The sequence below is a fragment of the Liolophura sinensis genome, chromosome 10 (genome assembly GCF_032854445.1).
Source record: "Liolophura sinensis isolate JHLJ2023 chromosome 10, CUHK_Ljap_v2, whole genome shotgun sequence".
NCBI lineage: Eukaryota > Metazoa > Mollusca > Polyplacophora > Chitonida > Chitonidae > Liolophura > Liolophura sinensis.
Genome location: NC_088304.1, coordinates 10119401 through 10143742, shown reverse-complemented (window position 1 = coordinate 10143742; position 24342 = coordinate 10119401). Strand labels below are relative to the sequence as shown.

The 24342-nt window shown below is 40.3% G+C and overlaps 3 protein-coding genes across 3 annotated transcripts in view; 2 read left to right on the top strand and 1 right to left on the bottom strand.

The window, feature by feature from the left end:
- Window positions 1-6520, top strand: part of LOC135476862 (N-lysine methyltransferase KMT5A-like) — an 8018-nt gene extending 1498 nt beyond the window's left edge. Inside the window, exons 4-7 of the mRNA XM_064757006.1 lie at window positions 3-91; window positions 931-990; window positions 1187-1380; window positions 2488-6520. Of these exons, the coding sequence (XP_064613076.1) occupies window positions 3-91; window positions 931-990; window positions 1187-1380; window positions 2488-2698 (554 nt within the window). The 3' untranslated portion in view covers window positions 2699-6520. The remainder of the gene's footprint in view (window positions 1-2; window positions 92-930; window positions 991-1186; window positions 1381-2487) is intronic.
- Window positions 6521-12516: 5996 nt separating this feature from the next.
- LOC135476372 (large ribosomal subunit protein uL18m-like) lies at window positions 12517-18732 on the bottom strand. Its single transcript, XM_064756372.1, has 6 exons — window positions 18644-18732; window positions 17844-17952; window positions 16686-16763; window positions 15022-15135; window positions 14264-14378; window positions 12517-12737 (listed from the first exon to the last, which is right to left on the bottom strand). The coding sequence occupies exons 1-6, from the start codon at window positions 18729-18731 to the stop codon at window positions 12576-12578; spliced, it is 666 nt and encodes a 221-aa protein (XP_064612442.1). The 5' UTR covers window position 18732; the 3' UTR covers window positions 12517-12575.
- A 245-nt stretch (window positions 18733-18977) lies between these two features.
- Window positions 18978-24342, top strand: part of LOC135476371 (notchless protein homolog 1-like) — a 62096-nt gene continuing 56731 nt past the window's right edge. Inside the window, exons 1-3 of the mRNA XM_064756371.1 lie at window positions 18978-19023; window positions 21479-21611; window positions 23198-23418. Of these exons, the coding sequence (XP_064612441.1) occupies window positions 19019-19023; window positions 21479-21611; window positions 23198-23418 (359 nt within the window). The 5' untranslated portion in view covers window positions 18978-19018. The remainder of the gene's footprint in view (window positions 19024-21478; window positions 21612-23197; window positions 23419-24342) is intronic.

Sequence of the window (24342 nt, the reverse complement as noted above, 5' to 3'; positions counted from 1 at the left end):
AGGAAGACGGATCCAGCTGCTAACAATCACGTCCTCACTGATTATTTTTCCCGTCCGAAGAAGCAATCGTCAGTGTGTGTCAAACATAAAGGTATGTCCCTGATTCTTACCAAGGATTACCTATGGCCTTGTCTGCTGATGAAGTGTTAGTTTTGCCGTGACTGATGTGGAGGTAGGCTAGAATCCAGATCTAACTTATTTGACTGCGCGTAAGTGGGAAAGACTCTCAGCAACCTGCGAATGGTCGTGGGTTTCCCCCGGGCTCTGCCCGGTTTCCTTACACCATAATGCTGGCCGCTAGTGAAAAATTTTATATATTATATGAAAAATTTTATATATTATATGAGGAGTATTGAAGTGGAGCTGAATATTGTAACTGATGAAATCTACATTAGGCAGTTGTTGAAGTATGCATTGTAAGGAGTATGGAGTTGCATGAGGAGCATGGAATTGTGAGGAGTATGGATGCGTGGCCGGAAATTTCTGTTTATAAAAACCTGACTGAATCCTTGTTCATTTTTCTCCGTCACTAAACAGACCTTCGCGGTGTCTGAATGAGAATGTCCAAATGACATGAAATTCGTAAATTCAAGATGGTGGTCTGGAGATAACAAAAATGAGTATCAAATGAATTTTTGTAGGTATTTTCCAGATTTTATGGGAGAAGTGTTTGAAGTGAGAAACTTCAGTGTTATTATTAAAGCTTATTTTATTATTTTATTTAATTTTTTTTACTCAGCAATATTGCACTTAAAACATTTTGGTGGGAGGAAACCAGGCAGAGCCAGAGAAAACCCACGACCATCTGCTGGTAACTGACAGACCTTCCCACGTATCTCCGGAGAGGAAGGCAGCATGAGCTGGAGTTGACCCCATGGTGGCCCCTTTAAAGCTATGTGGTTGTTTGACAGTTTGTTTTATTTTCAACAGAAAGATGAAGAAAACCGTATTGAAGATGCAGTATTAAATGGGAAAGAAATTGGCTTAAAGGTAAGAGGGGACCCTTATGTATTGTGTTTTAATCATAACAACGTGTACAATGTACACTGTACCTCCTGTGCATTTGTGTGAAAGCATATTTTTTTTTTTAAATGGCAGTGTTAATTTCCACAATAAAATAAGTATTTTCTATGTCAGTAAAATTTTTTGTTATAATATGGTAATATTTGTTGTGATTTTTCCCCAGGTCGTGGAATTTGAGGGTAAAGGACGAGGTGTGATTGCTACACAGGATTTCCGGCGAGGAGGATTTGTAGTGGAGTACGCTGGTGACCTAATTGATCTCAACACGGCCAAACTGCGAGAGGAGGAATACGCACAAAGGCCAGACAAGTTTGGCTGTTACATGTACTACTTTACACACAAGAATAAGAACTATTGGTGAGTGTGAAAAACGAGCTACGTTCCAACTTAGTAGTAAACTTCAGGATTTAATGGGGCCTCCATGACCAAGGGATTATTAACTCTGGGGCTGCTCATCAATGCATTCAAGTCCAGCTCCTGCCAGCTACCTACTGATGGTTGTGGGTTTCCCTGGTATCTGCTCGGTTTCCTCCCACCACAATGTTAAGGCTTTTTACCACCATATAAGTGAAATGTTCCTGAGAACAGCATAAAACACTAATCAAATATATAAATCAATTTAGAGCTTAAATGATGTTGTTCCTCATGAAATCCTCAGTATGCGTTTGTTCACTTGGCTTCTTGCACCACTATGGTGTGCACTTTTAGAGGGCACTCACGGTGAAATTCTCTGTGTGTCACATCTGTTAAACTGTCTCATTTAATTCATTTCATTTATTCATTCACCAATATACCATATACAGAGATAAACACGTGATAGAGTATTGGTGGGAAGAATGCTCCACTGAGCTTACCGTATACCAACTTACAATTCTAAATTAATATTGATGATGGTTGATAGGGTACTAATATTATTCACAAAACTGTGTTTTAAAGAAATACGAAAAAAAAAAAAAAAAAAACACAAATGAAATGTGCATGACCCATATTTGCTGCTGTACAAATACTACATACTAGGCATATGTTGCAGGAGTTCAGATTTTAGTTTTGATTCAAACATAGATGTAGAAGTAAGACTCCTGATTTGTGTTGATAATTTATTCCATTCCTGAGGTGCGCATACTTGAAATAAGTAGTATGACAAAGTATTTGCCAAACTTTAATGGTTAACTTTGTGCCCTCTGGTTTTCTTCGCTCATAATATCAATGACCACTGTCACGTAAATGAAAAATTCTTGAGCACAACATTAAACACAAATATTGTATGCATTTTACACATGTGTTGCATCTGCAGTATAAATATAATGTGTCGTTGCACATTCTCATTCATTTGGGTGAATAGATGAAGATGGGCTTGCATGTTATCCTTAAGAAAAATGAACTTCATTAACCACTTTTGTAAAAAGAAATTTTTCAGGTTAGTAACAAGTTAGTAATGTGGACTTTCTGGTTTTTCTTTCACAGCGTTGATGCTACATTGGAGTCGGGTCGTTTGGGAAGGCTGCTGAACCACAGCAAGAAGGGAAACTGTCATACGAAGTTAACTGAAGTGAAGGGCACACCTCGATTGATACTGGTGGCGTCAAGAGACATCCAGTCTGGAGAAGAGTTACTGTATGATTATGGAGACAGAAGTAAAAGCTCATTAGAGGCTCACCCATGGCTCAAGTCATGATGTCCATGATAGGATAATGCTCGGTGTACAAGAGAGCTTAAGACACAACGGTCGAGTTGCGGAGATTCTTCAGTGGTTAAGTATGTGCCGATTTTTATCTAACGTCGTAAGGTATAAAGTTCCAGGAACAAACTGTGAGTTGACTCGCACGTTGATCACTCATCTGTGCTGTGCTTTGCAGTACTAAACCACAATCCCTTTATTTGGCCGCCTGTGGTTCGCGTTACTGTCGTCCTATTGTTGATACAATCAGATTTTGTCAGTGATATGATGTCATCAGTCATATTCGTTTCGAACGGTATTTTTAAGTGCTGGGGTATCGTGTTGAGATCTGTGATGTTCAACCCATGGCTTCATCCTCATGTCTCGTTGCATGTGTTGCTACATGTATGGTCTGTCTAATTTGAAAGTCTAATTTTGAAATCTGAATATTGCATATTGGAAGTCGGGATAGCATACGATTGAAGTTTGGATATTACACAACTGAAATTTGTTTACTTAAGTCCTGATATGGTATATTGTAAGAATGTTATAGACATAAAGTCTTGCACATTTGAAGTCATGATGCCATACGATTGAAAAATAGATATGACACTTCCAGATCTTGGATATGTACATGAAAGTCAAAGGCATGTTCAAGACTCGGGTCTTGCATTGTTATACAGATGACTGAAGTCACGATGCAAGATGCCCATACAGGAAATCAGATAAAAAGGGCAAAAGTCATGTAATCACAATGCAAAATGTCCATATCTGAAGTAAAAATTAGCAGGGTGAAAGTCAGGAGTCCTCACAGGGCCAGAAGTCACATCATTATCATGAATCAAACCTCCATGACCATGGCGACAGCAACCTGCGGATGGTCCTGGGTTTCCCCCGGGCTCTGCCCAGTTTCCTCCCACCATAATGCTGGTCGTCGTCGTATAAGTGAAATATTCTTGAGTACGGTGTAAAACCCCAGTCAAATAAATAAATCCATGACCATGGTTTGCATATCCATCGAGCATGAGAATTTTTTTCTTCACATTTTTGCTCATTTTGGGGGATTTTTGCCCCAAAAGGAGAAAATGAACTATCTAATATGAATGATTAGTTGCATGTTTTTATCGTTTTGGTTTTTTTCTGTCAGATTTTTCCAGGAGCGTCAGTTCTCATACGTAGACTTTCGTGAACACCGATCTCATTGTACATATCACTAAAAACACGGCTGAATCTGTAGAGATGACTTCAAACTGATCAGGATGAAAATTGATATCAGAACACTGAATTGTGGCCAAGAGCCTTTGGCATGCCTTATCGCCGCCTGTGTGTATGACTACATACAACATCAGCGCTTGCCAGGCAATGTAACACACCCCCTACAGCATCGCTTAATTCTCTCGGAATCTAAGGCGATTGTACGTCAGAGTATTGTCATGTACTGTATTTGACTCACAAATTTACCCAACAAAGTTCATCAACTTAAGATCATAAAATATTAGTTTGGTGAAGCTGAACTTTTCTCCAGTAGGATATGGTGTTATACATTCCAAACAAATCTCAGGCCTTTGAATGTGAGGCGTGCTATCACAGTCACACGCCTAATGCACTTCTGAAAACAGTGGCTAGGTGTGCTAGTAGGACACACATGACTAAATTAGAAGCCTGGAGAGAGTGAATTTAGGTGTGCTAATCACACTCCTGGGCCCAGCTTCGCAAAGAAGTCGTACATGTACAATAGTTATACATATAGGACAATGGCAGGATAATAGTAATGTACGAAATATTATACGACGTACGACAAATGTACAGTAAAAAAAAGTATTATAAGCCGCTTTGTGAAACTGGGCCTAGTTGTTTTGCAAAGGTGTAATAATCACACGCAGACTAACAAAATGAAATCCTGAAAACTCAAGATGCCTCTCTCAGATCAATACAACTATAAAGAATTGTGCAAAATGAGTAATGGACAAATTTTGTGTCAAATACAGTATTTTAACAATGCAAAAAAGGGTTAAGAAAGAACTTGATGTTGCAGTCTTCATGTTTCACTGTTCATTAGTGTCATGAATCATAGTTTTTGTTTATTTTGGTTGTGTTAGCTCAGGGAAAGGTCACTTTGACCTTGACAGCCCCCTGCATGGCTGAACGTCCTTGGGTACTTCTTTACAAAGTCCACTTTTTCAGCCAATTTTTTTCTCCTTGTACCATTGAATTAATATTTTTTGTGTGTAACCAAAGATATAATTTATTGTTGTATATAGTGCACAACATAGTATATCCATAATTTAGACCAGAATTTTATTAAAATAAAGTGGCAATGAATTCTTGAATTGGAACAGATAAATTTTGTGTACTGTAAATGTTCAGTGCAAATAATTGGAATGTTCATGATTTGTTTGCAGTCATTAAATGTAAAGTTGATAAGTTTTCACTGGAAGTTAAAAGTAACATGGTGGGGGCCCTCCGTGGCTCAGTTGGTTAGCGCGCTAGCGCAGCTTAATGACCCAGGAGCCTTTCACTAATGTGGTCGCTGTGAGTTCAAGTCCAGCTCATGCAGGCTTCCTCTCCGTGGGAAGGTCAACCAGCAACCTGCGGATGGTCGTGGATTTCCCCCAGGCTCTGCTCGCTTTCCACCCACCATAATGCTGGCCGCCGTCATATAAGTGAAATATTCTTGAGTACGGCGTAAAACACCAATCAAATAAATAAGTAATATGGTTGATATTGTGGTTTCATCATTCACCGATTATCTTTCATGTGTTTGGAACCAGTATTTTTTTTATATCATCTGTGTCTACGATTCACCCAATAACATTCATACAAAATTCAGATTTCCCCCTGATGTACTGTCACTTGCTAAATGGAACCACTGGTATAAACTTGACATGAGCCTCAGCGAGAACCTTACGTGACTTACGTGTGTGGTTTTTGATACTGCTGGTTCTGAAATTGGAACCACCTTACTTTACATCTTCAACCTCTTTGACCTCTAAAGCATATTTTTTTTCCAGTGGAATTTATACATACAATATGATAATGACACTAAAAAATAAAATATTTGTCTCACTAAAAATGCAAGCTTTATATCATTACTCTGCACACCATAGTTCTCTTAAGAATGTTTCAAATATTGGTCACAGTACTGGCTGAAAAGATTGAAGAATTAGTGTAAGCCCGTGACTTCTGAAAGAGCCTCACTCACTGATGCCTCTGAAAACAAGCATACAGAGGGCACTGAAAACAAGCATACAGAGGGCACTGAAAACAAGCATACAGAGGTCACTGAAAACAAGCATACAGAGGGCACTGAAAACCTTCATACAGAGGCCACTGAAAACAAGCATACAAAGGGCACTGAAAACCTTCATACAGAGGCCACTGAAAACAGGCATACAGAGGGCACTGAAAACAAGCATACAAGGGCTCTGAAAAGCTCATAAAATGTACCCCCTTGTAAGTGAAATATTCTAGAGTACAGTGTGAAACCCCGATCAAATGAATAAAGGGACACAAAATGTTGGAAAATCACACTAATAGCATGACTTGAGTAAATACTGACGCACGATTCATACAAGGAATTTTAATACCACTAGTTTAGTAAACAGTAACTTGTTTCAATAGGTATTTGGGAATTTTTAAAATTGGTTAAACTCTTCTGTCTTTCTATTTGTGTAGCCATTGCTTATAAATGGTTTACATTAGTAATAAGGTGGCTACATGTAGCTTTTAAATTAGTAATAAGGTGGCTACATGTAGTTTTAAAGTCTGTATAAATTAAAAATGCATTCATTGACATACTTTCATCACCAGATGTGGAAAAGCAACATTTTTAAGGCAGTATTTCTCGGTCATATTTGATCACAAAGCCTATTTGTTATTTTACTGGTTGTTATTTTTTATAGTTAATGTTTGTGTTTTTGGTGAATTAATGGGTTGGGGATAGAGGAACATGGGGCCTGTGAAGTTTATTACGTGGTCTTGTCAAGTTGACTGGGTATCCAGGTGTGACATTGACGCCTTGCTTCAAGGTTCTGTCCAAATTTGGACACTACTGAACAGAAAAGCTGGAAAGAAGTCTGGACTACAAGAATTAAGTATCTGTTTTGATTTGTGAGGAGTATGTTTAAGTTTTGGCGTGTCGAGAACATTATGATTGCTTTCACAATGTTTTCAACCCATTAGTCTGTGTTGCAATTATTTGTATTTACATTTTTTCATTACACTTTTTTTTGAAGTAACAAATATAGGAATTAAGATTGCGTGTATGTTCTCTAAACAAGGGTATTGTCCAATTTAATTAAATGAATCTTGGATTCAAAACTCGAAATAGACTTTTAAAAAGGTTTAAGGATTTTAAAAGGCCTATGATATAAAACTCTTTTCATGAATTTCATTTGTTCATATTGCGGACTGATATAATGAAAAAGGGCACAAATCTTGTTTTGACTTGTCTGAAATTTGTTTCTCTCTGCACACAAAACTCAAGAGGAGGTTGAAATAATTGTAACCAATGTGATTCAAACAATGTTTGGCAAAACCACTGTCATGTACATAATTCTTACATGTGTTCAGAATGTTTTATTCTCCTCTTAATTGTTCACTTGTTTTTGAAGATTTATGTAAGATACTTTGAAAATGGCTGACAATTCAGAACTAATCCCCAAGTACTTGTTCCTGAAGTGTTGGCTACATGTTAGACAGGTGTAAATCCAGTGCTGCTGGGTGGAAATAAATGATTCAAGCAGCCTTACCTGGCCATTGTTTGTCTGTGATTTTTCTGTAGACCATTAGTGTAAATAGTTTTTACAAGATGCACCTTGTTGGAAGATGACTGTGGCAACAACCACCTCAGTCTTGTCTTCATTGACAGCTCTAAGGATTCCTTCATTGTCATATGACTGAAAAATTGTTAAGTACGACATTAAACCCCAAGCACTCACTCACTGTTCACTGACTGTGGAAGCAAGCACTGGTTTGTGAGACATTCAATACCCCAGTCTTGTCTTCATTGACTGTGGTAGCAACCACTGGTTTGTGAGACATTCAATACCCCTGTCTTGTCTTCATTGTCTGTGGCAGCAACCACTGGTTTGTGAGACATTCAATACCCCTGTCTTGTCTTCACTGACTGTGGCAGCAACCACTGGTTTGTGAGACATTCAATACCCCAGTCTTGTCTTCATTGACTGGCAGGCAACCACTGGTTTGTGAGACGTTCAATACCCCAGTCTTGTCTCCACTGACTGTGGCAGCAACAACTGGTTTGTGAGACGTTCAATACCCCAGTCTTGTCTTCACTGACTGTGGAAGCAACCACTGGTTTGTGAGATGTTCAATACCCCCGTCTTGTCTTCATTGACTATGGCGGCAAACACTGGTTTGTGAGACGTTCAATACCCCAGTCTTGTCTTCATTGACTGTGGCAGCGACCACTGGTTAGTGAGACATTCAATACCCTAGTCTTGTCTTCATTGACTGTGGCAGCAACCACTGGTTTGTGAGACATTCAATACCCAAGTCTTGTCTTCATTGACTGTGGGAGCAACCACTGGTTTGTGAGACATTCAATACCCCTGTCTTGTCTTCATTGACTGTGGGAGCAACCACTGGTTTGTGAGACATTCAATACCCAAGTCTTGTCTTCATTGACTGTGGCAGCAACCACTGGTTTGTGAGACGTTCAATACCCCCGTCTTGTCTTCATTGACTGTGGCGGCAACCACTGGTTTGTGAGACGTTCAATACCCCAGTCTTGTCTTCATTGACTGTGGCAGCAACCACTGGTTAGTGAGACATTCAATACCCCTGTCTTGTCTTCACAGACTGTGGTAAAAACCACTGGTTTGTGAGACATTCAATACCCAAGTCTTGTCTTCATTGACTGTGGCAGCAACCACTGGTTTGTGAGACGTTCAATACCCCAGTCTTGTCTCCACTGACTGTGGCAGCAACAACTGGTTTGTGAGACATTCAATACCCCTGTCTTGTCTTCATTGACTGTGGCAGCAACCACTGGTTTGTGAGACGTTCAATACCCCTGTCTTGTCTCCACTGACTGTGGCAGCAACCACTGGTTTGTGAGACGTTCAATACCCCTGTCTTGTCTTCATTGACTGTGGCAGCAACCACTGGTTTGTGAGACATCCAATACCCTAGTCTTCATTGACTGTGGCAGCAACCACTGGTTTGTGAGACATCCAATACCCCTGTCTTGTCTTCATTGACTGTGGCAGCAACCACTGGTTTGTGAGACGTTCAATACCCCTGTCTTGTCTTCATTGACTGTGGCAGCAACCACTGGTTTGTGAGATGTTCAATACCCTCGTCTTGTCTTCATTGACTGTGGCAGCAACCACTGGTTTGTGAGACGTTCAATACCCTAGTCTTGTCTTCATTGACTGTGGCGGCAACCACTGGTTTGTGAGACATTCAATACCCCAGCCTTGTCTTCATTGACTGTGGCAGCAACCACTGGTTTGTGAGACATCCAATACCCTAGTCTTCATTGACTGTGGCAGCAACCACTGGTTTGTGAGACGTTCAATACCCCTGTCTTGTCTTCATTGACTGTGGCAGCAACCACTGGTTTGTGAGACATTCAATACCCCTGTCTTGTCTTCATTGACTGTGGCAGCAACCACTGGTTTGTGAGATGTTCAATACCCCCGTCTTGTCTTCATTGACTGTGGCAGCAACCACTGGTTTGTGAGACGTTCAATACCCTAGTCTTGTCTTCACTGGCTGTGGAAGCAACCACTGGTTTGTGAGATGTTCAATACCCCTGTCTTGTCTTCATTGACTGTGGCGGCAACCACTGGTTTGTGAGACGTTCAATACCCCAGTCTTGTCTTCATTGACTGTGGCAGCAACCACTGGTTAGTGAGACATTCAATACCCCTGTCTTGTCTTCATTGACTGTGGCAGGCAACCACTGGTTTGTGAGACATTCAATACCCCAGTCTTGTCTTCATTGACTGTGGCGGCAACCACTGGTTTGTGAGACATTCAATACCCCAGCCTTGTCTTCATTGACTGTGGCAGCAACCACTGGTTTGTGAGACATCCAATACCCTAGTCTTCATTGACTGTGGCAGCAATCACTGGTTTGTGAGACGTTCAATACCGTAGTCTTGTCTTCATCGACTGTGGTAGCAACCACTGGTTAGTGAGACATTCAATACCCTAGTCTTGTCTTCATTGACTGTGGCAGGCAACCACTGGTTTGTGAGACATTCAATACCCTAGTCTTGTCTTCATTGACTATGGTAGCAACCACTGGTTTGTGAGACGTTCAATACCTCCGTCTTGTCTTCACAGACTGTGGTAAAAAACCACTGGTTAGTGAGACATTCAATACCCTAGTCTTGTCTTCATTGACTGTGGCAGGCAACCACTGGTTTGTGAGACATTCAATACCCTAGTCTTGTCTTCACTGACTATGGCAGCAACCACTGGTTTGTGAGACGTTCAATACCCCGTCTTGTCTTCATTGACTGTGGGAGCAACCAGTGGTTTGTGAGACATTTAATACCCCTGTCTTGTCTTCATTGACTGTGGCAGCAACCACTGGTTTGTGAGACGTTCAATACCCCGTCTTGTCTTCACAGACTGTGGCAGCAACCACTGGTTTGTGAGACATTTAATACCCCTGTCATGTCTTCATTGGCTGTGGCAGCAACCACTGGTTTGTAAGACATTCAATACCCCCGTCTTGTCTTCACAGACTGTGGCAGCAACCACTGGTTTGTGAGACGTTCAATACCCCAGTCTTGTCTTCATTGACTGTGGAAGCACTGGTTTGTGAGACGTTCAATACCCCCGTCTTGTCTTCACAGACTGTGGCAGCAACCAGTGGTTTGTGAGACATTTAATACCCCTGTCATGTCTTCATTGACTGTGGCAGGCAACCACTGGTTTGTGAGACATTCAATACCCCTGTCTTGTCTTCACAGACTGTGGCAGCAACCACTGGTTTGTGAGACATTTAATACCCCTGTCATGTCTTCATTGGCTGTGGCAGCAACCACTCGTTTGTGAGACGTTTAATGCCCCAGTTGTATCTCCACTGAAGACCATATGTCTTCCACCAGTATCATGTACAGATCTGTACATCACAGGTGGAAAAGCTTCTCACCAACTTGCTGGAGGTTTGTGGGTTGTCACAGGCACACTGGTTTCGTCCACCCACTGAACTGACTGCCGTCGTTTAAGTGGTGAATTCTTTAGTTAGACATAAAACAGGTATCAAATAAGTTATATTAGACATAAAATACAGATCAAGAACTATTTTTTAATTTATTGGTTACTGTTAAACACTACCCAAGACGACAGTCAGGTTTACTGGTGGATGAAACTCGCTGGTCTGGAAGAGAGATTGCCCTTAACCAAGTTCCCAACAAACCTGGTAAATTAAAGGTGCAGCCAAAGCAATGAGAGCTTTGATTTGAATAAAGTGACTTCACTGGTCACAATGAGGCAGCACTATCACCATATAAGTAATCAAGTGTCCCATACAGACATTTGTGCGGCTGCCATTATTATAATGACAAGCACCAAGGAAAGACATCCATAATCAAAGTCTGTTTACAGTGTAAGTACTCCTGCACAAAGGGACATATGCTATGAATGTCAATCCATTAGACAATCTTGTAAATACTTAAAATCACCCCAATTAACCCTGGGTACAAATGCTCGCTTTGGGTGGACTGCTAGTTAATAATTTTAGACATGATTTGCAAGGATGTACCATTTAATTAAATGTCTCCAAAAACAAGCATATTTTTCACACGCTGTTGTTAGCTATTCAATCATTAAGATGTATAACTCTTTCGAAAATGTACAGTTATGTAGTTATGGACTAATATATTGTCCATTTATTGAGACCACTTAGAAGTACAAGTTAAATTTTGCGCATGACCATAACTTACCTAAGTTACATAAGTTAACAACCACCTTTCAGATCCTTTGAAGAAGTGGCGTAACTACTTTTGAAACTAATTTGTAAAATCCACTGTATGGTTTACAAGCGACTGTAGTTCCGATTCCCTTTGTCCAGGCAGTGCTTTAGCACCAGTGTTCACACACACGCTGGAGATTGACATTAATTTACCAATCACCTGTCTCGCAATGTTCTGGATACATAAATGACACCGCTTTCCATCAGGAACTCTGTAAGTTCACAAATGTTAAGCACCTCAAATTTTCCCAGTGTTTGTCAATTCTAATTAAGCTTTTGTGAATCGTTTTGCAGGGCCCATTTTATAGTAAATGTAATCAGATATAGTTGGCTAACATTTCTGACAGGCCACATGGTACGGTAGGACCATTTTTACCTTCAGCGATAAAAGAATGCAACCTCAAATCTCCCGTATTCCTATCTGGAGTGAACTGCTGTTCAAAAGAGTTCAAGCCAGGCTTAAATCTTAATACCAATCTTGTTTTTTTTTTTTGTTTTTTTTGATTGGTGTTTTACGCCGTACTCAAGAATATTTCACTTATACGACGGCGGCCAGCATTATGGTGGGTGGAAACCGGGCAGAGCTCGGGGGAAACCCACGACCATGCGCAGGTTGCTGGCAGACCTTCCCACGTACGGCCAGAGAGGAAGGCAGCATGAGCTGGTCTTGAACTCACAGCGACCGCATTGGTGAAAGGCTTCTGGGTCATTACGCTGCGCTGGCGCGCTAACCGACTGAGCCACGGATGCCTCCCAATCTTGTTCTAATACAAAAAAATCGACTAAAGTTAATACCAGGCTCAGCTGTTAATACACTTTTAAAAAACTGGGCCCAATTTTAGTGAAGTAAAAAAAAAGACAAACAGGGAATATTTCCATGACAAATACAAAACAAATCTATTTATTATCGTCTACAAAATTCTGTGAACATTTAAATCACTAAGAAATGACTTGAACGTCATCCTTCCAGCGTTTCTTTTCAGCATATCTGTTGCCCTTTGGGTTGTCGTAGTCAATCCCTGGTTCTATTCCGGCTTTAATCACTTTGGGCTCCGACAGTTCTATGTCCCCATCTTTCATGGCCTGGATAAATACTTTGAACTGAAAAAGTGAAAAAATGAAACATGAACCATGAAATGAACTATTTCAAGACAAAAAATGCAGATGTGACATCAATGTTACCCACTGAATGTTCTAAATGATTTTCATCATGTGACTTACAAGAAAAAAAAAACATTGTGTTAAACAAAATGTCAACATGTGGCACTACCCAGGTCAAAGGTTTCCAGTGGCCTGTCTTCTCCACTTTACCAGCGTACCTGCAACCTGTCTAGATGTGTTTTATTGTTTTTGGATTAACCTGCTGAATTCTTGCATTCTGCAGGCTTGCACGGCTTTCATGCACTTAACCAATGAGGTGCCTGACAAAGGTCTTTGGTTTACACCTGGCACTCCACTTTACACCACTCATAAACTGTACTCTTTCAATATTCTATATTTTGAACATGGCACGAAAAACTAATCAATCTGCTATAAATCTTCAACCTTTTCGGTGGAATTTTTTGCACAGAATTATTATGAAACTGACTTGCGCTGCTAAAGATTCAAGCTTCACAAAACTGTACAAATTTTTTTCTACACCCCATAGCAGAGGCAGTTGAAAAGAATTATGGTATCTCACATTTTCTATTAAATCTGTAACTCTCTGCTTTCCTGAACAAGTTACAGAATTGAATTTTTCTGATAACTATTTTCCAACAACTTAAAGGCCTTCATTAATGAAACTCAAGAAACTTTATACAGACCTATGGAACTGCATAAAGCAAAACAACATGCTCTGAACCCGGATGAACCCCGAGCTCTGAACCCGGATGAACCTCTGACAAGTTACAGAGGCAAAATTTTCTTGGTCTGACATATGATCATGTCATACTGGTGACAGAGGTTTCCATTGAATTTCATGGCAGGCAACACAACAGCGTCCACTTCTGACCGTTACCAAGGCTCTAATACAATACATATTTCTTTCCTCTGTCAAGGATGAACTCCGAACTCTGAACCTGGATGAACCCCGAGCGCTTAACCCGGATGAACCTCGAGCTTTGAACCCGGATGAACTCCAAGCTCTGAACCCGGATGAACCCAGAGCTCTGAACCCAGATGAACTCCAAGCTCTGAACCCGGATGAACCCCGAGTTCTGAACCCGAATGAACCCTGAGCTCTGAACCCGGATGAACCCTGAGCTCTGAACCCGGATGGACCCCGAGCTCTGAACCTGGATGAACCCCGAGCTCTGCACCCGGATGAACCTCGAGCTCTTAACCCGGATGAACCTCGAGCTTTGAACCCGGATGAACTCCAAGCTCTGAACCCGGATGAACCCAGAGCTCTGAACCCGGATGAACTCCAAGCTCTGAACCCGGATGAACCCCGAGTTCTGAACCCGAATGAACCCTGAGCTCTGAACCCGGATGAACCCTGAGCTCTGAACCCGGATTGACCCCGAGCTCTGAACCCGGATGAACCCCGAGCTCTGAACCCGGATGAACCCAAGCTCTGAACCCAGATGAACCCAGAGCTCTGAACCCAGATGAACCCAGAGCTCTGAACCCGACACTGGACTAACCTTCTGTGACAAACTTCTCTCGTCGTAATCACAGAACACCTGACTGAGTCCTGCCTGGTGACAGCGATGTGCAAGAATCCTCCCAATGCTCTGTGCTGCTATCACATCTGTGCAGCTGCAATGAAACATACATGTTAGCACTGAGTTCTGAAAGTTCTATATTCGTTCTCACTTAATGGCAGATTTTCTCTTTCCCGCAGTACGATGTTAAACCCCAAGCACTCACTCACTCACTCTTTTTTCCGCACAGGCACACATTACATGAGTTAAGTTCAAAAGAATTTGATTCAGGCATTAACAAAAAAAAAAAAAAAAAAAAAAAAATAAAAGAGCAATAGCTCAGTGAAACATCACTGGTATCTAAAATTGACCCACCTTAGAATTAATGCTATGCCAATTTAAATTGTTTCACAGGCAGAATAAATATTTTTCCAACAGAGGATGGTATAGATGTAAATCTTAAAAATTAATTGTGGGAAATCTGGACTGTTCCAGTAGTTTTTTCCCCATTCAAGACATATTTATGCATATAGAAACTTTGGAAAAACAGGAAAAATATCAAGGTCTGACAAAAAAGAGGGTGGATTTTCAGTTTAGTGCCGGCTGGCCAGTAAAACACAAAATAAAATTGCAGTTGCCAAACCACCTGTTTTTTTCTGAAGTGCTTCTACCATAAGAAGGAACAAAGACAGTGTCTTGTCTGAGTCTCTAAAAGCTTAGGCCTTGTTAAATAATCCTGACAATGCTGTCAATCATACCTGTAAAGATGCTGTCTGATTGGCCACTCGGAGGTGGAGGCGGAGATTATCCTTTTCCCATTTGAATGCTCTATGTATCCGGCTGTGTTACGATTGGTTATTTCAAATATTAGCCTAAAACATAATGTCACTGATAAAAACTGAGCTTGTTACATTTCAGCCAATATAAATATGAGAACTGAACATGGGAACAGTTTTATAATCACTGTTATTTTTTAAATTCTTTGTAATTCTTGTGTTCTTGTGTAACTAAATTCACATACTTTTAAATTTTACATCTCCTAGAAGTATGGTGTCAAAAATACTCTTACAAATTGCTACAAATATAGCAAGGATGGTGACGTGGCTGCCGTGAACCAATCAGAATCTTATTTGATTGATTGGTGTTTTTACGCCGTACTCAAGAATATTTCACTTATACGATGACCATCCGGAGGTTGCTGGCAGACCTTCCCGCATACGGCCAGACAGCAAGCATACGCCGTACTCAAGACTATTTCACTTATACGACGGCGGCCAGCATTATGGTGGGAAGAAACAGGCACAGCCCGGGGGAAACCCACAACCCTCTGCAGGTTGCTGGCAGGCCTTCCCACGTACGGACGGAGAGGAAGCCAGCATGAGCTGGACTTGAACTCACAGCGACCGCATTGATGAGAGGCTCCTGGGTCATTACGCTACGCTAGCTCGCTAACCGACTGAGCCACGGAGGCCCCCCGATCAGAATCATCACCACATTTAAATTAACAGTTGAGGTGCCAGATTGTTGGTTGACTATTGACTAATGAGACTATACTGTCCAACCTATGAACAAAAAAAATCAGTGGCTGATTGGACACATTAACAGCACGTTTTGACTACAGCCCTGGATATGACCTGATACAAGTAGTAGGCAAAATTAATCAGCAGTGTGCCTTGTTGCTCTCTAGTTCTTGTTGATGATGTAGCTTTCATCCATATGACATTGTTGTGAGTGTGTGTTATGAGTGTGTGTTATTTATGGAAAGCTGTGTGACTGAGCCACTGGTTAAATCCTAGTCCATGAACATGTTGCAAATTATGGACCTATTGTAATTCTTCAACCTTTTTGCATGTTTGTAAGGTGTTCATTCAAGCATATTCTGAAGCATCATTCTGTGTTGAGTGATGAAATTATACTTTTCGTGAAGCCCTGAAACTGGCCCATCCAACCAATGTAGTTTTGTCTCAAAAATCAAATTAAAAATGTGCATACATTGCACTGAAAGCTGCTCTTTCGTATGCGAAAAGGTTGAGGGATTAAGATACATGTGTGTTTTCCAGGTATGTTTTCCAGGTAACAACAGAATCAGCAACTCCTAAATTTGAACATGCCACTTACCCTGGCATAGGTTTGAAATTGTAGTTCTTGCATTCCCTAACAGGCACTGTAATTCTTCTACACTCTGTTTTTAGATCAAGATCTGATTACAAGTGTATATCAACATGTCTGAGATTGTTAACTGGACACTTATTTTCTATCCACACTTCTATGAGAAACTAAGCTGTGAATGAGACCTGATATTATATATATATATATATATATATATATATATATATATATATATATATATATATATATATATATATATGTAGATGCAAAATATTACAAAATTATATTACATATAATAAATAATATTACACACTTGTTATAATAATCTTTACGTGGATACTGGTAAGTCCATCCTGTAGTTTTACGCGCCAGTCCCATGGACTCAAGATTCCTGAAATAAGACAGTAAAATTATTGTAAAAGGAACTAAACCAATAAATATCATATCCCATAATGCAGCATACAGTAAATCACACATAATTTCCTCGAATTCTCACCAACTAATAACCCTAATGTATGAACTGTTGTATGCAAAAGGGTGATTTATTCATAATTGGGAGAAAATCATGCGAAGTACGTCACACACAATTTCAGATGATTCTTTCATCAATTTACTACAGCAGGGTGATTAGATGGTCAAAATTATACGAACAGATGATTTACTGTGAATGCCATAACAGGGGTGGAGCCAAAGATAGAATGTCAAAGAGGGCAATATTGAATAACACCAAACTTAAATGTCGTGGCAGACTGTGATGCCAGAAAAAATGGATTTACATACAACTAAAGACGAGTGAGTGAGTGAGTACTTGGGGATTAACTTTGTACTTAACAATTTTTCAGTCATATGAAGACGAAGAAATCCTTAAAACTAAAGATGAAGGGTTAAAAGTCAACGCCCAAATCCCACATCTATATCCCATGCTAAATATGCAAAAGGTATCAAGCTGAATTTCAAGCTTAAACTGACGGAACACAAAATGAATTCAGAAAATATGTGAAGCAGTTATTGCACAGAAACCAAAAAACCGAACCTGTGAACACTTCCATGTATTATCACACAAAAATGTGGAACAGTCAGACATGCTCATGGCTGGCGGTGATGTACTCTGTGTACATAATCTAAACTGTGGACGAATGTGATCTCTTTATATTCTCAATTCACGGTTCCATATCTGTCAAAATGTCAAGGGGGCCTCCATGGCTAACACACCATAATGACCTAGGAGCCTCTCACCAATGCGGTCGCTGTGAGTTCAAGCCCAGCTCGTGGTGGCTTCCTCTCCGGTTGTAACAGGGAAGGTCTGCCAGCAACCTGCGGATGGTTGTGGGTTTTCCCTGGGCTCTGCGTAATTTCCTCCCACCATAATGCTGGCCGCCGTCATAAAGAGAAATATTCTTGAGTAACCGTAAAACACCAATCAAATAAAGAAATAAATCAAAATGTCAATATCTATATTTACTAAACACACCTTGGATTTCTGTTAACAAATTCTGGATTGACTTCATAGTCTCTATTGCTCTGACTTGACATCTGTCTAGAAGTTTGACAGCAACAGCATCTGGGCAGCACTGCAAGACCTAAAACAAGACAATTCTACCATTATATACAAACCTGAAGTGTTCATCAACATTTTATACATATGTAGTATAGGCCTCCGTGGCACGCCAGCACAGCGCAATGACTCCTCCCACCAATGCAATCACTGTGAGTTCGAGTCCACCTCATGCTGGCTTCCTCTCGGGCCACACGTTGGAAGGTCTGACAGCAACATGTGGATGATCTTGGGTTACCCCCAGCTGTTGTCATATAAGTGAAATATTCTTGAGTATGGTGTAAAACATGAATAAAATAAATAAATGAATAAATATGTAGTGTATGAATGTTCCTTGTAAACAATGGACCCTCTAATTTAAAACACTCACTTTCATGCTCAAAATAATGAATGACAGTACGTTCGCACACTGCACGAGTCATTTAGACGGCATACGTAAATGCTAATTCCAAGAAATGGAGGAGGTTATGGATGAAGCCGTGTGATTGAACCGTTGGTAGCATGCCATTTTCAAAGTTATACTAGTTCACGAACATGTAGCAAATTATGGGGACCAAGGTTTTCCAAGTTACACTGACTGCTGGATTCGAACTCGAGATTTCTCTGGCCAAGAGATTGTGCTTCCCCTCAAACTTGATTTTTAAATCGAGATCTGATTACACGAGCACAATGACATGGTTGCGATCAGTAACTGAACACTTATTTTCCATCTATACCTTTGTTATGAACTAAAGGTGGTGATGTGATACGTGAAAGCCGAAAAATTCGTCGGAAAAAGTGACAGCCGAGCTCTTGAGAAGACATATTGGAATCCACACCGAAATAAAAGGGGCCATCTGTTATTTTTGTAGTAATTAAACATTGATATCGCTTCATTCGTTATTGATGAGGTACATGCTGAGGATCTGTATCATTTGGGTGTTACAGTTCATGTATGCAAAGACATATTGCAGATATATCGTTTATCATAGAAATGCTTTCAATACTTGCAAAAAATGTATTATCCCTGACTTCCGGTTAACACGCACGTGGTTCTGGTTTGTTTGAAAACACAGGGAAGCGACAGGAAAACTTAACACCTTAATAACACAATGGCGTGAGTATTTTGCATAATTTTGAGGTTTACAGTAAATTCTACTGTAGATGAAAAAGATTGGTGTGAAATGGATCCTATGTCGGAAGAATCAAACTCTTCTCTTTCCTGACAGACCAGGTGTATACACTGTGCCGTCGGCACTTTCATTTTCTTTACATTACATTTATGACATGGTTATTCTCATGGATAGACGCCTCCTCCCAAGTTTGACTTAAGGCTGTAGGAGGGAAATATCGGAGATTCTCTCTCCTGTTATGTCGTGCATGGTGTGTGGAAATAAAGTTTTTTTGATGTATATGGATGCTCACTACCTCTGTAGGGCTGTGATTACATATACTATCACAGCCCTGTCTCGTTCCATAAGCTTACCTTGAACACCAGTGTACTTCCCTTGCTGGCTTTAATATACTACTGCAGGGCACCAAATAATATGTCTGACCGTAGATATAGTCGTCTCAGCTACCAATTCCAGGTAGGTGGATGTTCCCATGTGTCCTCGCAAATAAATCCACACTACTATGAAACTAGTAAAAACTGGATAAATTCTAACTTCAACCGCTCTGTTTGAATGCATACTCTACACAGAGGAGTGAATCATGTATACAATTATCACTGCTATTGTTAGGCAAGTTAGACCTTTTGACACACATCCTGGCTAATTGTTTAGGATCAGTCTCACCAGTAATCACATAGAGGGAACCCATAATGAACATTGATGAATAAAAAAATTTCTCAAACATTTAAAGAATAAACAAGATGTGCAAAATATATATATGCCAGTAATATTAGTAATATCTCCCTTGTATGGGCTCTGAGGAGCATACATTCAAACAGGGCGGATGGAGTTGGAATTTATCCAGTTTCCACACTAGTCTCATGCTTGTGTGGATTTATTAGTAATGACACATGGGAACACCTACCTGGAATTGATAGCTGAGATGACTATAACTACAGACAGACAAATTATTTGGTGCCCAGCATATTAAAGCCAGGAAGGGAAGTACAGAGTTGTTCAGGGTAAGCTTATGGAACAAGACAGGGCTGTGATAGTATACGTAATCACAGCCCTACATATGGGCTACTCACAGGATATACAAATCTGTTTAGCCTGTTGCCTTCAAAGATTATTTCACCCCAAGGGTGATTTGTCACGAGTGCGAATCAAGTTAGTTCCGAGAGGTATTTCAAGAGATGAACTCAGTGTGATGTAGCACAATTCTAGGGCTAGCTTTATAATATAGTCTAGCCCTGCCTTTATAATAGTCTAGCCCTACCACATCGCATAGAGCGCTCTGTCAAGACGTTTTCCTCCACTGCCATGTTTGGCTTCACTTTGACGTTGGTAGCCTACATCTAGACTACGGGGCCTCCGTGGCTCTGTCGGTTAGCGCAGCGTAATGACCCAGGAGTCTCTCACCAATGCGGTTGCTGTGAGTTCAAGTCCAGCTCATGCTGGCTTCCTCGCCGGCCATACGTGGGAAGGTCTGCCAGCAACCTGCGGATGGTCGTGGGTTTCCCCCGGGCTGTGCCGGGTTTCCATGCACCATAATGCTGGCCGCCATCGTATAAGTGAAATATTCTTAAGTACGGCGTAAAACACCAATCAAATAAATACATAAATAAATACATCTAGACTACGCACGGAAAATGTTGAATTCTACCCCCTGGAACAAATGTTTGTAACGTACGGCACAACTTACTGTAGCAGGTTTCTCTGTCCATGATGATTTTCTATAGACCAAGAATTCTGATTGCCACAGAGTGTCAGGTCACTCAGGCTCTTTAGGCACATATCGCAAGAAGTCATAACAGAGTGTGCCTGACACCAGCGGAAAAGTATCTCCCTTTGCTCTGATTATTATTGAAAGAACTCTCTCCTGATGTGTGTGATTTTGCTGATTTTCAACAGAGATTTTTTGCTTCTACAATGTCACAAAAAAGAAAAGGGGTGCTTTTTAACATATGAGGAATAGGTTTTCGATGCATATAGATATATATACATTTGGCCTAGTATTTCTTTTAAGCTGAGGAACACAAAGATTAGGGCATTACATGTGTATGGCAGTTGGTGTGCGTATAGCGTGCTTTCTTAAATCTGACCAGTCACTAGAGCGATACAATTTGTTACTAAAAATAGACATTAATTTACAGATTTATGGGAAATATTATTTCTAAAGTCACAGTCAGTCATGGGCAGTTGTAGTTGAAACAGACTAGACTGTATTGGCAAAGTTAGTTGCTTTGTCAAGCTTTATCTTAGCCTCTGGTGATTTAACATGTACATGCATTGAGTTTTAACATGACACGTCTTCCAGTGTTTTAATCTCTAGTTATGTTTTACCACAGCGCATCACCTCATGTTCATCTGTCAATAGAAAGAAGGTGAAGTCAGCAGATTCCAATATTCTTATAATGTCATTCATTTTGTAATTCAGTCAAATCATTATTGTTTTAGTGAAGAAGAAGGGAGGCGACTCTTGGCTCAGTTCAAGAGTGAAACAGGGGAGGTAACTGGTACTCCATTTGACCTTCCAGTGGATATCACTGTGGACAAGCTACAACTCATTTGTAATGCTTTGTTACAAAAGGTGAGTTAAAACTAATTCCATGCATATCTGTATTTTACCCATAATCCTTTTGTGTGCAGACTTACACGTGTTTTTGATAAAGACTTAGGTCAAGCTCGAGGACATTTCCTGACAACGCCTGTAAGTTTGTGTACTTCTGTTTGTGTTTTTTTTTTTTTTTTTTTTGAAATTAAAGTAAATAAATGTTTTGAACATTGAAGCTGGTTGTATATTGGCGAATAAGCTGGCCAACAAGACAAAGAAAGAACTGGGTGGTGTCGATCTTGGAATTACAAGAACAAAGCAGAAAATACATGTACATGTGTAATATTAAAGTTTCTTTGAAAGTCAAGTGAGTTATTGATGGTTCTTTAATTAGCATACTTTATGCCCTCTATGTAATAATAAACAAAATCCCCAGGAATTATGGGGTCTATATGGTTACAAATGTTGATCTACAGTTACTGAATTTAATGGATTTATCAACTTATTATATAAACATGTTTGTTTGCGTTTGATGTATTCCTACCAGTTTATCTAGTTCGGTTTGGAACAAATTCAAGGTACTGGTTATTATTTTATTTACTATGATCCCTTAAGAAGTTTTGTTTTCAAAACTGCGATAAATGGACATCGATCACAGATAGAAGTTGGATGGCTCCCGATAACATCATTGTAAATTTCAAGTTGTAAAAAATTCAGAAAGTCTCACTGATATTTTGCCTTGTTGACTGTTTTTTATATGAGGTGGTCATAGTGTCATTTGTCCATAGGGAAATAAAGCAAGAGTAACATTTTTTTTCTACAGAGGGCTCAGCAAGGAAGGCATATAGTCAAATCACTTGAGCAGCATCAGTGCTCTCACAGCCAAATAAAGGGAGATAACCTCGTCTGAACAGCATTTTGCATCATCTGCAAGATGTGGGAATATTCATGTCCCTGCACGACATCTTCCACATAATTATACTGAACACTTTAAATCAATAGTACTCTTATTATCCCTCATCAGGCAAAATACCCCGTTTTTTAATAGATTGCAATGGTCAAATGGGGGAGATTATATTCCTCCATGTATCCTGCAGCCAATACTATGAGTCTGTTGACTGTGTTATCTCCCTTTATACATCAGTTTTCTGTGCTGAATTGATGGGTCTTTTGTAGGATATTTTAGTGACGGGTTACGGAAATATTGGCTGACGCCTCGTTCAGTATGAGGGATACCTGTACATGTACTTACGGAATTAATACAGATGCAACAGGGGCCTCCGTGGTCCAGGGGGTTAGCACGCCAGCACGGCGCAATGACCCAGGAGCCTCTCACCAATGCGGCCTCTGTGAGGTCAAATCCAGCTCGTGCTGGCTTCCTCTCAGGCCATATGTGGAAAGGTCTGTTAGAAACCTGCGGACAGTCGTGGGTTTCTTCTGGCTCTGCCCAGTTTTCTTCCACCATAATGCTGGGCGCCGTCATACCAGTGAAATATTCTTGAGTATGGCATAAAACACCAATCAAATGAATAAATAAATAAACAAACATAAATGCAACATTGTCGGCTGCCCTGTGAAAGAAGCTCAATCTGTTTCATTGTTTGTTTTTTTCTGTGGTACAGGAGGAGTCCACGCCTTACCTGTTTTACGTCAACGACACCGAAATTGTTGATACCTTAGAGAAATCCCTAGGTCCTGAAAGTTTGGAGACTTCAGAGAAAGTGTTGGATATTATATATCAGCCGCAGGCGGTGTTCAGAGTGCGATCCGTCACACGATGTACCAGTTCCATAGAGGGTCACGCAGAAGCTGTGATTTCATTGGCCTTCAGTCCAGATGGAAGGTCAGCTCACATTGCATTTGTATTTCTCAACTCTTTCAAAAAATCTCTATTTGCTCCAAGAGTTCAACAAACTTACTTTCCAAAAAATCCTAAGACATTTTGTAAGATGAATACATCTCTCAGTATCTGAAAAAAAGCCACATGTTTTGAAGAGCCATGTCTTCAATTTGGCATAAAGCTTTATCATTTAAATTGGATTCAGTAACCTTTAAAGTCTTCTCTAGCATATTCTGTCTTACCCTGTTTAAAGAGGAGTACGAAAACAACTGTGTATTGGACGGTAAGGCGAGTCAGATTCTCTGTGTTAGAGACCTAAAGTTTGAGGCTAGAGAGCTGCTGTACTTCACTCCCTGTCAGAGACATTGGGTTGGAGGATAGAACTATTATATCTTCTCACTCTCTATTAGAGACATTGTGTCGGAAATATTGTTAAAAAGTACAAGGCGAGTCAGATTCTCTGTGTTAGAGACCTAAAGTTTTAGGCTAGAGAGCTGCTGTACTTCACTCCCTGTCAGAGACATTGGGTTGGAGGATAGAACTGTTATATCTTCTCACTGTCTATTAGAGACATTGTGTCGGAAATATTGTTAAAAAGTACAAGGCGAGTCAGATTCTCTCTGTTAGAGACATAAACTTTGAGGCTAGAGAGCTGCTGTACTTCACTCCCTGTCAGAGACATTGGGTTGGAGGATAGAACTGTTATATCTTCTCACTGTCTATTAGAGACATTGTGTCGGAAATATTGTTAAAAAGTACAAGGCGAGTCAGATTCTCTCTGTTAGAGACCTAAAGTTTGAGGCTAGAGAGCTGCTGTACTTCACTCCCTGTCAGAGACATTGGGTTGGAGGATAGAACTGTTATATCTTCTCACTGTCTATTAGAGACATTGTGTCGGAAATATTGTTAAAAAGTACAAGGCGAGTC

Coding starts and splice junctions, on each gene's coding strand:
- LOC135476372 (XM_064756372.1), bottom strand. CDS start 18,731: ATGTCTTCTCAAGAGCTCGGCTGTCACTTTTTCCGACGAATTTTTCGG. Junction 17,953..18,643: donor ACCTTTAGTTCATAACAAAG/GTATAGATGGAA, acceptor GTCTTGTTTTAG/GTCTTGCAGTGCTGCCCAGA. Junction 16,764..17,843: donor TTTGTTAACAGAAATCCAAG/GTGTGTTTAGTA, acceptor GTCTTATTTCAG/GAATCTTGAGTCCATGGGAC.